The sequence below is a fragment of the Zootoca vivipara genome, chromosome 15 (assembly GCF_965207765.1).
Source record: "Zootoca vivipara chromosome 15, rZooViv2.hap1.1, whole genome shotgun sequence".
NCBI lineage: Eukaryota > Metazoa > Chordata > Lepidosauria > Squamata > Lacertidae > Zootoca > Zootoca vivipara.
In genome coordinates this window covers 785,999-800,925 of record NC_142598.1, presented here as the reverse complement: position 1 = coordinate 800,925, position 14,927 = coordinate 785,999, and the positions used below count along the sequence as shown (strand labels likewise).

Genomic DNA, 14,927 nt, shown 5'->3' with positions numbered 1-14,927 from the left:
ATCTGTCAAGCCCTGAACACAGCTGCCCCTCCGTTTGCTGCTCCCCCTGGTTGGAAGAGCCTTCACTGGTTTTTTTTTTAAATACTTTATTAAGGTTTAAGATTAAAATACAGTCCACGCATACTCAAAGATCACAATCATACCAAACATAAATTCAAATATACAAGATCATATAAATTATAACGTACAGAATCATACAAAATCATGTAAGTTATAATATACAAAATCATATAAATTATATGATAGTAAAGAAAAGAAAGAAGGAGGGAGGGAAGGGGGGAAGGGTGTATTGGGAAGAGAAAGGGAAAAGAAGAAAGAGGAGGAAAAAGGAGAAGAAAGACAAATGAAAAAAGAAGAAAAGAAAAAGAGGGAAGAGAGAAAGAGGGGAAACATACATTCATCTTTTCATTCTCATCCAGAAACAATCCGTAGTGATGTTATCTAAACTCCTACTAAAGACTCCCACTTATCCCTATTCTCAGATTTCTCTAGATATTATTTCCTATTACCGCATTCCCCATTAGATATAATTCAATACACGTGTCCAATATCCATTTCATAAGGTATCAGATTAATAGCATTAATAACATTTAAATTGTAAAAAAAAAATATAATAGTATAATAGTATAATAAGATAATAAATTTATCCTTTCCCTCATCTCCATATGTTTTATTTTCTTTTGGCTCAATACGGGGTGCTAGAAGTAGACCCAAGACTTTACCATGGGGCACTGTCCCTTCATGTACTCCCCAAATTTGTCCCAATTTTGCTGAAATTTTTTTTAGAGTGTCCTCTAATTGAATTAGTCAGGTTGTCTAAATCCAAATAACTTAATAGTTTTTCCTGCCATTCCAATATGCTGGGTATTTCTTTCTGCTTCCAACAGGATGCGATCAGAGTTCTCGCCGCTGCTGTTGCGTACAAGAACAATGTCTCATCCTGTGGCTTAATTGTACTATCTGTAATCCCCAGCAGAAAGGATTCAGGGCTTTTCTTTATATTATATTTAAGTATTTTTTTGATTTCTTCAAGAACTTGATTCCAAAAATTTTTAATTCCCTCACAGTGCCACCATGCATGTATGTATGTCCCCGTTTCCCCTCTGCACTTCCAACATAAATTATCTTTGGTCTTATACATATTGTGAATTTTGACAGGGGTTAAGTGCCACCTATAGAACATTTTGACCATGTTCTCTCTGACTCCCTCTGAGGCTGTAAATTTCCATGTTGTTTTCCATAAACGTTCCCATTGATCAACATGTATACTTTTCCCTATGTCAATAGCCCATTTTGTCATCACCTCCTTGCCCATTTCATCTTTGGTTTCCCATTCTAACAGTACATTATACATCTTTGAAATGATTTTGATTTCCGGTTGTATTAAATTCTTTTCCAATAAAGAGGGTTCTTCCAGAAAGCCTAGTTTTTGTTTATGTTCTTTAAATTTACTATGAATTTGGTGAGCCTTCACTGTTAGGACCAAGAGCCAGGGGCAGTCAGGGACTGCTCCACAAGCCAGGAGGTCCCTCGTATCCCTTTGCTTGGAAACCCAAATTGGCTGAAAAGTGGAATAGATGTGTGTTAAAATAATAATAATTGTAGGGGGACTGCGGAAAGCTCAGTGTTGTAGCACATGCTTCACATGCAGAAGGTTCTCTGTTCAGTCCTAAAAGAGCACCTTCCCCAATCTCAGTCCTCTTGGACCCTACAACTGGCAGTTGAGGCCTTGTTGCTGGTGCTACCGCTAGCGGCTGCCTAATCGGTGATGACCTGTGACAGGGCCTTCCTGGTGGTGGCTCCATTTGTGGAATGCCCTCTCTGGTGAGGTGTCCGTCTCTTTCATTACTGACCTTCAAGAGAATTTTTTAAAGGTATTTGATGCCTGAAAGAGGCTGTTCCTGGCAACCCTGAGATAACTATTTTAGAGTTTTAAAAATGATTTTATTATTGATATGTTTGCTGCCCTGGGCTCATTCAGGAGGAAGGATTTCACAGATACTGTACCACAAACTGTACCCCCGATTTCACAGATACTGTACCACAAACTTTTAACACTTGCTTGCATGGAGCTTGCTCCTGAGAGAAGCATCCCAGTGGAGTTGCCATCAGGAATAAACTGCAAGGCCGTGAAGTGATGACTTTAAAAAAATTATTAGGCCCTTATCTGCCTGACAGGATGAAATTGTTGGCAGTAGAACTAAAGGGCCATTTCTCCACATAGGGGAGTATTCAAAAATGGATTTCCGTACTATGTGCTGCATATCTAAATTCAGTCACAGATGGCTTAAAAAATAGATTAGTCAAATTCATAGCAAAGGATCAGCTGTGATAGTGAAATTGAACCTCTGTAGAAGGCAGTATATTGCTGAGCAGCAGATATTGAGACGTAGTCGAGGGGACAGTCATATAACCTTTGTGCCTTATCTTGCATCTGGATGATTCTCTGTTCAGAAGGACAGATTGCTGAATTAGACGGACCTTGGTTTGATTCAGCAAGGCATTAATTAGATTTGTATAGCTGCAAAAGCTGTTGAAATGAAGGGGATTATATATATTTTTACCAGTTTTGGTTCTTTTATTGTGTGGAATTTAATTTCACGGGTGGTGCTGTGGTCTAAACCACAGAGCCTAGGGCTTGCTGATCAGAAGGTTGGCGGTTCGAATCCCTGCAACATGGTGAGCTCCTGTTGCTTGGTCCCAGCTCCTGCCAACCTAGCAGTTCGAAAGCACGTCAAAGTGCAAGTAGATAAATAGGTACCGCTCAGATGGGAAGGTAGATGGCGTTTCCGTGTGCTGCTCTGGTTCGCCAGAAGCAGCTTAGTCATGCTGGCCACATGACCTGGAAGCGGTCTGCAGACAAACCCCGGCTCCCTCGGCCTACAGAGCGAGATGAGCGCTGCAACCCCAGAGTCATCCACGACTGGACCTGATGGTCAGGGGGTACCTTTACCTTTACCTATTTAACTCTCCAAACTAAAAGCCGAACTTCAGGTTCCTGGAGGATGCAAACACAGCTGAGGGCACCCTCTGGCAGACAAGCCCCGTCCCCTCTTTAACTCCTTTAGACTAAAGTCTCTCCATCAAAGGGTCAAGGCTGTTTATCAGAAGACAGGCAGGAGACCAGACTTGTTAGTTGGATAACAGAGGGAAGGGATTCTCTTAATGGGAATCAGTGCCTGGAGTGTGGAAGGTGGAAGGAAACACTGCAACCCCAAGGATATATTTGGCCTTGTGTAGCTGCTGGCTGCTGCTTTCTCGGGCCCAGCTTAGAGAAGATCAGGTATAAATAGGAAGTTTACTGGGCCAGGGCTGGGCTGGGGTGGTGGAACCAGAATGACCCATGCCTGCACCGCAGATGCAGAACATCTTGGAATGTTTTTGTGTGCATTTTGAAGTTGTCTGTGTTGAATTAGGGTGTCAGGGAAGCAAAAACATGTTTAGGTACCAGCCTAAAGTTGTTGCATGATTGGCAGGACTAGGAGAATGCCAAGCACTTGGGGAAGCTAAATATTGAAAACATTTGTCCTTAGTTGCACTGCCCATGTGCTCTTCTGATTTGGTCAGGCTGTATGGAGTGATGTGCTGTATGAATGCTAGATGTGGACTGACCCCAGTGGGAACCAGCCAGAAGCTGGTCTCAAGACCAGATGCTGTAATCCAGCAGCACCCAGAGAGCATCTGGCTGGTTACCTGGTTACCAGCAAAGACTGGAGCTGGAGCTACCTGGCTCACCTGTGGCTCCCAACATGCCTTTTTCACATGCTCCTGAGCTGCACTCTTTTCCGCTGTTCTGCCATAATGCAGCCGCCTTTGCCCACAAGGAGTAGTCATGCTGAATCATGTTGCTCTGTTGTAGTTGGGGGGAAAAAATCCTTCCAGTAGCACCTTAGAGACCAACTAAGTTTGTCATAGGTATGAGCTTTCGTGTGCATGCACACTTCTTCCGATACACTGAAACAGAAGTCACCAGACCCTTATGTATAGTCAGAGGGTGGGGAAGGGTGGTGGGAATGGGGATTGGCTGATAGGAGTGGTAAACCTGTTGATGACTGTTAACGACTGCAATTAGTCTTGCAGGAAAAAGCAAGGGCTGAGTTGCTAAAGAAAGCTTGATCATGTATAATGAGATAAGAATCCAATGTCCAATGTTCTTATCTCATGACCCAGGAGAGCCACTGCCAAGCACTGTAGAGCAGGGGTGGCAAAGCTGCTTGGACTCCAACTCCCACCCCCCTTGACCATTGTCCCTCCTGGCTGGGGCTGATGGGAGTTGGAGTCCAATTGTAGACAGTACTGAGCTTCGTGGTGCGATGCTCTGACTCTGCGTGAGGCGCGTTGCTCTCCGCTTCCTACGATTGCCACCGGGGCCACGAGGGCTCCCCCCCCCCCGTCCCAGTCCTCTTTAACGCAGAGTGACAGACCAGGGGGAGGAACATCATCTTTGCTCACAGCCTGCATCCGCGCTTGCTGCCTCCTTCATGGCCCTGGGCGCCCAGCTTGTCACATCGCACTGGCTTGGCCATGCCAGCCTGGCAGAGAGGGAGCCCAGGGCGGCTTAGCCTAAGACGCAGGGGAGGGAATGACCGCTGATCCAGGTTTCAAGGCTCCATCGTGTTCTGCCAGCCTCACTGCCCTCCTCTTAAACTTCAAGGATACCCAGGAAGGTTAGAGGTTGGGAAAATGTAATCGACCACAGCACACACATAATGTTTGTGCCATTTATCTCGAAGACCGGACAAAGCCTTTATTTTTGCTGTTGCAACAGGGTCCTTCCCCTCATGCAGGAGAACAAGGAAGGAACCCCAAACAAAGGTGTCCTGCCCTTAAATAGAAATTTGAAATTGGTTTCAGCCCACCCCCCAGAAGCATCACCCATACGTCAGAGAAGGGGTGTAGCCCAAGACCGCCCTCCCTAAATTCATCATAGGTACATCATGAAAGGGGAGGTCTGGTGGCAGAAATCTGAGCATCCTGGACCCTGCCCCCTGCCCCCAAAACCTAATCAAGTAAAAAAAAAAGATATTTACATCTCCCTGTTTCCCAGCCAAGTTAATCACACCCTTTTGTCTGGCACTCAGGTATCAGGATGCCAGGGATTATCACTTTAATTCCTGAGACAATGAGAAGGTTCCCCCCACCCCCCTTCTTCCTTGCAGAGGAACACCTGGTCAGAGAGAGAGAGTCAAAATGGTGTCAGTCAGGCCTGTCTTCCTGTGCTGCTTCAGACATGTGCCTGTACACTCATGTACATGTTTATGAACAATTATTATATATATAACCTTAAAATTCAATATGTTACAGTTGAAGAACCTGACCCCCAGCAGACCATCACCTGTGTTTTTCTTAAGCTGCCTTTGGATTCCATCTGTCAACTGAATACCCAGACTGGGCGGTTTCCTTGCACACTCTGGCTCCTGGGGCTATATTTAACCCCACCATTCATTACGGAAAGGCTCAAGAGGCAGATGAAAGCAAGAATACCCCAAAATACAGCTTGTGACCAAACGAGGCCGGTTGAAGCCTCCAATGAAATCATTTCCCTTCTCCTCTTTGTTATGGCTGGCTCTTTGTGTGTATGGTGAGCGTGGACACACACCCTCCAAATTATGCGCTTGGAATGAATTATGCTTAATGGTGTCGCTAGCCAAATTGCCCTGGGGCAAAATTTCTTTCCATCTCCAAATATGGTGAGAAGCAGAAAATAAAACCCATCCTTATACAGAAGGAAGGATTTGGGTCACCCCCCTCTCTCCCTCTCTGTCTCATTTGACCCCAAATCTAGTGTAAAGTCCTCAAATGGGAATTTTTGATGCCTCAGAGCAGTGGATTTCACATTTTCTCTTTTTTGGGGGGAACACTTTTGTCAGCCTAGGACCCCAAATCTGCTATGGAGCCCCTGTATGTTGCAGAGGAGTCGGGGGGGGGTTGAGGCTGCACATTCCGTTCTCTCATAGGCCTCCTCAACCTCTACATGAACAGAGAGCATGTATTCATATCCCCACCGCTTCTGTGAAAGGGCCATAGTTCGAGGTAGAGCAGGTGTGCCCTGGTTCAACCCCCAGCATCTCCAAATAGGGCTGGAAATGTCCCCTGCCTGAAATCCACTGCCAGTCAGTGTTGGGAATCCTGAGCTTGATGCACAAGTGGCTGGACTCTGCCACTTCCTATGTTTGGGGTTGGGCAAGCTGTCCTTCAAGCAGACTTGTTTGCAGTTGCTAATCTTCTTGAGGAACCTCTTATCAGCTTTCTTTGCAACCTTGTTTGAAATAAAAGCTTGGGAGAAACTGAGTGACAGACGGGGTTGTCAGTTACACAACTGAAATGGCAAATTAAAAGGCTAAAGGGCCCTTTCATAAATATATCCATTTCCAGGTGCTTCTTTGCTCCCAGATTATGCTGTAATCCTAACCTACTTTACCTGCCAGAAACCCCATTGAATTCAATAGGGTTTATTTCTTTGTAGAGGCTCTTAGGGTTGTGCTGGCATCATAGCCGTAGAGGCTAGTGGTGCAGGGAACCACAGCGCCAAGTTCGGGAGGGCGCTGTGGAAGAGGGGGAGGCTGGATGCTCTGCCTCCCAGCATCACCTCGCAGCCCTTGTCGCTGTGCAATAGATGCCATGCAATATTCTGCATTGAATCTGAAGTAAACCACATCGGCCAGCCTCCCCGCCCCTCCGGCCTCCTGTACAAAATCCCAATTTATTTAAAAGTGTGCTAGTTTAATAATAATAAACAAGAAGAAGGCCCTGGTATTTAGTTCACTTTTTAAAAACCATCTCCCTCCCTCTTGGACTTTCTCGCTAATCACGTCTAATGAAAACGTAGAGTTTCCCATTCTTTCAGAGCTGGTGGTTGTGCATGTGGTAGTGGTGGGGAGAACAGTGAAAATATAATGTATTGTCATTAGGAGAATTGACTGCTCTTAATTGAAAAAGGCAACCTGTTTTTAATGGTGTGGTGGAGGAGAAAATTACAGACTTTAGCCAAACATGGAGTCAATAAGGGCTGGGGGGGGGGCATTAACCCTAATGCAGGGGCATCGGTGTCAGCTGTCCGGGGTGTGTGGGGGGGGAGGTAGGGAAGCTCCTACCTGAGCCTTGGGGGAAGTGATGCACACCCCCCCACACCCCCACCCACTGCCATCCACGTCCACTCATTTTAAGCATATGGTCAATTCCGCACCCGAGACAAGAAAAGGTTAGCCGGGCTTTTATTGTCTCGTTCTGTTCAGTTCCGTTCCGTTCCATCCCATTCCTCCCTCCCTCCCTCCCTCCCATTGAGTGAAGTATAGCTCAAGGCAGGGATGAATTTGCTCTTTCCCTCAAAATTCATCCCAGACCCTAAAGGCTATTCCCTCCCCCCCCCCCTCGCAGAAGGTACATCAAACTCTGGCATCAGGTTGGGGAGACATATAGGAGTCCTTTTGAAGCCCAAGGCAGGGAGGGCCCTGATCTCTTGCAACTGGCTTTACTTTGAAGTAAGTCCCACTAGGTTCAACGGAGGTCTTTCCTAGGGCAGTGTAAATGATAAAGACTGTATTGCCGACAAGGGGCAGGGAGAAAGCTTGCTTCAGAATTTTGTTTTGCTCTTGCATTCAAACCTGCTTAGGATCGCGCTGCACATGCTTTAGATACACAGGGCATTTTCAATCAACAAGCAACAGGGAAATGGGGGGGGGGCACCGGAGGGATCTTTGAACCACGGAGCTAGATAGGCTTAAGACGGCCCTGGCTGTTAAGGGGGCCTGCGGTTGGGCATTCTCGGGGGGGGGGGGCACTGCAGCTGTGGAAACTTCCCCCTCCTTACCTGCATTCCAGAAGCATGTGGGGACCTTTTCTTTATTTTTCTAGGCATCTGATTGGTAGTTTTCTTAACTTTGTAAAATTCCTTCCCCACATACTTCCAGAGACTTTTTACTTGTAGTCCTTTCACTGTAGTCACCATAATACACAACCCGAGACATAAATATTTTACATGTCTAAAAATACAGTTTAAGACAGATGCATTTTGAATGTGAGTAGCATGTGAGGTGGCTCTTCAAAGGTCCAGGACCCTTGAAGCATTCAGGATCCACAGTGCACTCTTGCTGTCCCTGGATTAGCACCCCCCCAACCATGTAAAAAAATTCCTTCAGTAGCACCTTAAAGACCAACTAAGTTTATATTTTGGTATGAGCTTTCGTGTGCATGCACACTTCTTCAGATACACTAGAAACAGAAGTGTCAGACCCTATATATATACAGAGGGTGGTGGGGGTCGGTGGGAATGGGAGATGGGCTGATGGGAGTGGTAAACCTGTAGATGGGTGTTAATGGCTGCTGATGGCTGCAATTAGTCCTGGGCTGAGGTGCTAAAGAAAGCTTGATCATGCATAATGAGATAAGAATCCGATATCTCTATTCATCCCAGGTGCTTCCATGGTTTTAAGCTTGGTAATGATTTCCAATTCAGCAACTTCTCTTTCCAGTCTGTTCCTGAAATTTCTCTGTAATAAAACAGCTGCTTTGAGATCTTGTATAGAATGTCCTGGGAGATTGAAGTGTTCTCCTACTGGTTTTTCAGTCTTATGGTTCCTGATGTCAGATTTATGTCCATTTATCCTTTGGCGTAGGGTTTGGCCTGTTTATCCAATATAGAGAGCTGAAGGGCACCGTTGGCATTTGATGGCATACACAATGTTAGAAGATGAGCAATTAAATAGTCCTGAGATGGTATGTTGGATGTTGTTGGGGCCAGTAATGATGTTGTCCGGGTGTATGTGGCAGCAAAGTTGGCATCTGGGTTTATTGCAGGCTCTGGTACCAGTGTCCATGTTAAGTCTGGTGGTTGTATTATTGTGGGTGAGGAGTTGTTTAAGATTGGGTGGCTGTCTGTAGGCAATGAAAGGTCTTCCTCCCAGAGCTTGAGAAAGGGAGCTGTCATTGTCCAGGAGAGGCTGTAGATCTCTGATGATGCGTTGTACTGTTTTAACTTGGGAGCTGTATGTGATGACTAGTGGTGTTCTGTTATTTTCTTTTTTGGGTCTGTCTTGCAGCAGGTTCTCCCTAGGTATCAGTCTGGCTCTGTTGATCTGTTGTTTAACTTCATCAGGTGGATATTTTAGTTCTAAAAAGGTTTGCTGGAGATCTCTTAGGTGAGATTCTCTGTCTGTAGAGTTGGAACAGATACGGTTGTAACGTAGGGCCTGGCTGTATACGATGGATTGTTTGGTATGTTTGGGATGGTAGCTAGAAGCATGTAGATATGTTTGTCGGTCAGTTGGTTTTCTGTATAAGGTGGTGTCTATACGTCCATGCTGTATTTTTATAGTAGTGTCCAAAAAATGTATTTCTTGCATGGATTGGTTCATTGTTAGGTTGATGGTGGGGTGAAAGTCATTGAATGTCTGGTGGAAGGTTTCCAGGGTCTGTAGTCCATGTGTCCAGATAATAAAAATATCGTTAATGTATCGTAGGTACAAGAGAGGTTTGAGTGGGTAGGAGTCTAGGAAACGATGTTCTAAATCTGCCATGAAGATGTTGGCATACTGTGGGGCCATGCGGGTGCCCATGGCTGTGCCGCTGATCTGGAGGAACAGGTCATCACCAAATTTGAAGTGGTTGTGGGTAAGGACAAAGTGGCAGAGTTTGGTAGCAAAGTCCGCTGTGGTTTTATCTGAAATGGTGTTCCTTATGGCTTGTAAACCATCATTGTGTGGGATGTTGGTGTATAGAGATTCCACATCCATAGTGGCTAGTATAGTATTGTTAGGAAGATTGTTCAAAGATTGTATTTTCCTCAGAAAATCTGTGGTGTCACGTACGTAGCTGGGAGCACTGATAGCATATGGTTTCAGAACAGAGTCCATATAGCCGGAAACACCCACTGTAATGGTGCCAATACCTGAGATGATGGGGCGTCCTGGATTTCCTGGTTTGTGTATTTTAGGTAGAAGGTAGAAAGTTCCTGGTCGAGGTTCCGCTGGTGTGTTTGTGAGGATCTGTTTTTGGATGTGTAGGGGTAGCTCCTTGACAATCTTGTTCAGTTCCCCAACCATGTGTTATTGACTTTTAAGTGGTTTTTTTTTTTTTAGCATTGAAATATTTTATGGGCCACCTTGTAGGCAAAGAAGCAGGATCAAAATGATAAATACAGGGTGATTCATAATGAAGTGCACTGTATAGGCGTACATTTTGTTACATCTGGCTTATCCTACATTAAGAGTGGATTGGGGTTAGGATTTGTATATCACCCCGTGGACTGGCATTTCCCCGTCCCCATTCCCTATCAAGTGGGAGTTGCTCATATGCTCACCTTGTGGGTTAACGGTCTATTTTCTTGTTGCCACATGCAGTGACTCCAGCCGTTTCCCCACCATGGATCGGATGAAGAAGATCAAGCGGCAGCTGTCCATGACGCTGCGTGGGAGCCGGACAGCGGAGAAAAACCTCAATGAGCCCATCAACCTAGAGGAGAACAACAGCAGCGATAATGGTGAGTCCTCTCGATTGCCAGCAGCAGAGAACAGGGCATGTGGCGGGGGAGCTCCCCTGATGCTCTCTCTCACATGCCCAGGAACGCATTCAGGAGTGCCATGTCCTGCTCAAAGTCTGCTGCCTACTATGGAACCCTCCAACTTGAAGTATTGCTAAAAGAGCAAGTTTCTGTTTTAGAGAGTAGGAGCTGGGGGGGGGAGTCGAACACTGGGAAGTTTGTTTGCAGTTCGTTCAGGCTGAGGATTTCAGTGGTCAGGTGCTGGGACCTTTTTGCTTAATACTTTTATTTATTTGGAAAAGTTTACAAACTGCTTAATAAAGAAAAATTGTAAGTGTAGCTAACTCAGTGCATACATCATACAGACACTAGTGTCTCCTGGTGGTTCCTCAGTCCCTGTCTTTCTGCCTTCATACGTTCATTGTACTTTTCAGAGAATTTCTGGTTCAAGGTTCTAACTTCTTTAAAAAAACCTTAGAAAAGAAATTGTAGGAAGATACAAGTAGCTTAACGTGTGCAAATATTACATAATTGTTTTCAGTCTTGTTGGCGTTGGGTAAACTTTTCCTATCAGAATTTGTAATTAGCTCACCATGTTACAAACTCAGTCAAAAGTCTGCTGCCGTTGTAGCCTCTGCTAGCCGTACTCAGAGTATGAACCTGAGTTAGTCCTGTCCATTAATTATGGTGCTGGAGGAGACTCTTGAGAGTCCCATGGACTGCAAGAAGATCAAACCTATCCATTCTGAAGGAAATCAGCCCTGAGTGCTCACTGGAAGGACAGATCCTGAAGCTGAGGCTCCAAGACTTTGGCCACCTCATGAGAAGAGAAGAATCCTTGGAAAAGACCCTGATGTTGGGAAAGATTGAGGGCACTAGGAGAAGGGGACGGCAGAGGACGAGATGGTTGGACAGTGTTCTTGTACATGAGTTTGACCAAACTGCGGGAGGCAGTGGAAGACAGGAGTGCCTGGTGTGCTCTGGTCCATGGGGTCACGAAGAGTCGGACACGACTAAACAACTATAACAAACAAAATTAATTTCAGGGAGTGCTCTGCTCTGCTCAGGACTGACATTGGATGCAGCCTTATCTTTTAATTCAAGACCTCAATGAATGTGCCAATTCCTGAGAAAGTAGCGGACATAAAATGGTGGTTTCCACCAGGCTCGCTGGTCTCAGGGTCATGCATCTCCACGGACCCTTCTCTGACTAGCTGCTTTCTTGCATGCTCTGTTTACTAACCTGGAGAGGAAGCAGGAACATGCCAGTGCCACCACGCACTCGAGTCTAAAGGTTTACTGGTCAACAAACCAAAAGGAGCAGCTTTTCAGTGTGATATGCAAGAGAGATCTTGACCACAAATCAAACAGCTGGATCAGAAATGAACACTGTATGAAAAGGAAACGTTGAATCTGCCAGGTAGATACTAGTCAAACGTGATAGGGCTTGGTTTCAGATCCAGCCTTTTAAAATGTTTAGTTTAGGGCAGTAAAAGACTAACATAAAATGGGACATTCACATTTCCTTCAAAAAAATAAAGGGGTGGGTGGGTAGCAACCAACACCAGAGCATGTGAAAAACAGTGGTGTTTGGAAGCTTACGGTAGTCATGCAGACCATGTAGGCACAGAGAATATAAACTAACCCCTAATCCATTTGGTTTTGAATTACAGAAATATTAAAGTTTGTTGACGCAGGCTTGTTACTGATTTGGGAATTAGGCATTTAATAGATTCCACTAAACAACCAATTTCAAGTTTCCATGAGTGTTAGCCATCATAATTCACAAATGATTTATCCAGTGCTTTTTTCTGGGGGGACGCAGGAAAATGAGAGTACCCCCAAACATTTTTTTTAAAGCACTGGATTATCCTAAGAACAAAGATGTGGAACCTACAGCCCTAGATGTTGCTGAACTCACAACTCCCATCAACCCCAGCCAGCAGGGCCAGTGATCAAGGATGATGGGAGTTGGAGTCCAACAGCAGCTTCCATTTCCCTGCTTCAGAAAGTACTTGGCAAGAGCTTCCTGTTCTTTGCAAGGATCTTGGCAACCAGAACTAGGTGGCCACTGGGAATTGGCAAGGGGCCTTCTCTTCTGCCCATAAGACTGCACCGCCTTTGCTAGAGGGTGACAATGAAGGGGAAGTGGGAATAGGACTCATCCACTGCCTTCCACAAATCTCCTTGGCAGCGTGACATCCCCTCCTCCTGGTTTTAGGAATTGCAGAGAACGCGGATGGATTCAGCAGACACATGGGAGCAGGGAGTGTTTCTCTCTGTTTATGCTGAGCTTTGGTGTCGGCAGAAGCAGCACCAAGAGGCTTTTGGCTGCACTGAAGCCCAGTAAGAGGCCTTCACTCCCATCTTGCAAATCCTCTGGCAGTCAGAGGGAGGGAAAGACCACAGAGAATGGCTAGCTACTGATCCAATCACTGAGCACTGAAAACCAGGAGGAAGGGATGGAGAAGAGGGATAGTTCCCCTTGAGGAAAGAAGAAGGAACTGTGAAGAGGGGGTAATCCTGACCACCAGAAGTCTCTCATAGGTGTATTCAGATTATAGTTGTCTTTGCCATTTTTAGGTTATCTCTGTCATACTGCAGACTAGAAACTTGTTGGTTTTCTTTTTTAAAGTTTAACCTGGGGATTCCAAGGTATCTGCTAGGTGCTCCAGAGACCACACTAGAAAACATTCTTGATTTTAAGCCATATAGTCACCTGTCCCTGCCAGGTAGAGTAAAGGCCTTGATGTGGCTCTGGTATCAGATGCTGGAAAGTTGGGTCCTCAGTTGTGACGGATCAGGTGGTCATTGGGGTTCATTATAACTGTCCACCCCACTCCTCTAATATTGAAGTGGGGATGTCTCAGGTTACCAGAGCTGTGGGGAGAAGGTTGTCCCTCTCAGGTAAGTCCTTCCTTCTTTCCATTATGCCCCTTTCATTCCACTTTAAGTTTGATTTCCGTTCTACTTTGATTTTTCTTTTGTTTTTCCTTCCTTCATATTTTTCTCTCTCTTTTTCTTCCCTTCTTTTTGTGTATCTGCTTTATTTCTGCCTTCCTTTCGTTCTGGTGGTGTGACTCCCTTTCCCTCCCTGCCTCTTTATGCATATTGCTTTCTCTTTCTGTCACCTTTTGCCATCTGTGCTTCTCTTCCATTGTGTCCCAACTTTCTCCCTCCCTTTGGAGTGTCTGCGATTCCTATTTACCCTCCTCCCTCTTTATATCACACTTTCTTTCCTCAATCCCTTAAACTCTCCTTTGTGGTTGGGTGGCGCAATGGACATTTGGGGGGGCTCTTTCCCCAATGCCAACGCTGCCGCTGCCTCTGCTGCTGCTAACTGCTGTGTCCCCCCCCCCCCAATCCTGCTCCATCCCACTGCCCGCTTGACTCTCTGGCACCTCTCATAACCCTTGTATCACCTGCCCCATCTGGCTGTCCATGTGTGGGCTTCTCTCCCTCCCCGCTTCCCTCCCCCCAGGCCCCACAGGGAAGAGCGTGCGCCCCAGCACCTCCCGCAGCGTCCACGCCCTCCTGCACCGCTACGCAGGCTCCTTCCGCAGGCCCCGACTGGCCGTCAGCCGCAGCCTGAGCACCCACCTCAACCGCTCCGCCCGACTAGGTGACTATTGCACCTCCCACTTGTGCCCAGGAGGGCTCCTTGCTGTGGGCAGGGGCTTGGCCAGTGCTGGCCGGTTCAAAGGAGAGCCTTTTTGGAGTCCCACCTGAAATCCTTCCAACCTGGGCCTCTCGTCACTAAGCTGGGCTGCATCAGAGCTGGGAATCCCTTGAACAAGAAGTCTGGGGAACCCTGAGCCTTTCATTTCTGTTTCTTGCTTCAGAAGGCATTTGGTAAGGGTGCTGGGAACCAAGGCTTAGGGGCCTTATTCCCTGGGAACTTGGTTTCAGGTGCTAGCTCCTTATCAACACAGATCTTAAGATTTGTGTCTCAGTATTGCGTCAGTTGCCAGTTTTGACCAGATGGAAATGTTTCGGTTTCATCTCAGTTTCACAAAGGCTCATAGGGACAGGGCTGTGGCCCCATGATGGAGCCTGCCAAAGCCCCCAGCATCTCCAGAAGGACTGGAAGGTCTCCTGTGGACCAGCAGAATGACTTGTTCTGAAGCGGCTTCCTGTCCTTCTAGATCCCCAGGAGTGAAAACTCCCCAATCTCCACCTTTATGAGAGTCAACCAAAATGTTAAAAAGTGTGACAGGCTTTTGCATTCTTCTCAGCTCTTTATCAGGTAAGATGTCACACAGAGCAGGGTGGTGTGACGTGAAATGGAAGTGAAACTGACACGAAACCAACATAACATATATCTGTTTAATTTTTTTATTGAAAGTTTATTAGACACAGGTTATAAGGTCGCTGTTAGTATTTAAAACATGTTCAGTGCCTAGAGCAGGGATGGGGAACCTCTGGCCCTCCAGATGTTGTTGGACTACAA

The 14,927-nt window shown here is 46.0% G+C and overlaps 1 protein-coding gene across 10 annotated transcripts in view; it reads left to right on the top strand.

Moving 5' to 3' along the window:
* Window positions 1-14,927, top strand: part of CDK16 (cyclin dependent kinase 16) — a 51,674-nt gene that overhangs the window by 13,255 nt on the left and 23,492 nt on the right. For 5 of the 10 annotated variants that reach the window (XM_035140678.3, XM_088659021.1, XM_088659022.1 and 2 more), the window contains 2 exons: window positions 10,338-10,477; window positions 13,959-14,099. In XM_035140678.3, coding sequence (XP_034996569.1) covers window positions 10,360-10,477; window positions 13,959-14,099 — 259 coding nt within the window. In that variant the 5' untranslated portion in view covers window positions 10,338-10,359. Of the gene's footprint in view, window positions 1-10,337; window positions 10,478-13,958; window positions 14,100-14,622; window positions 14,724-14,927 lie in introns of those variants that run through there. The other 5 variants (XM_035140683.3, XM_088659026.1, XM_088659025.1 and 2 more) reach the window with 2 other exon arrangements.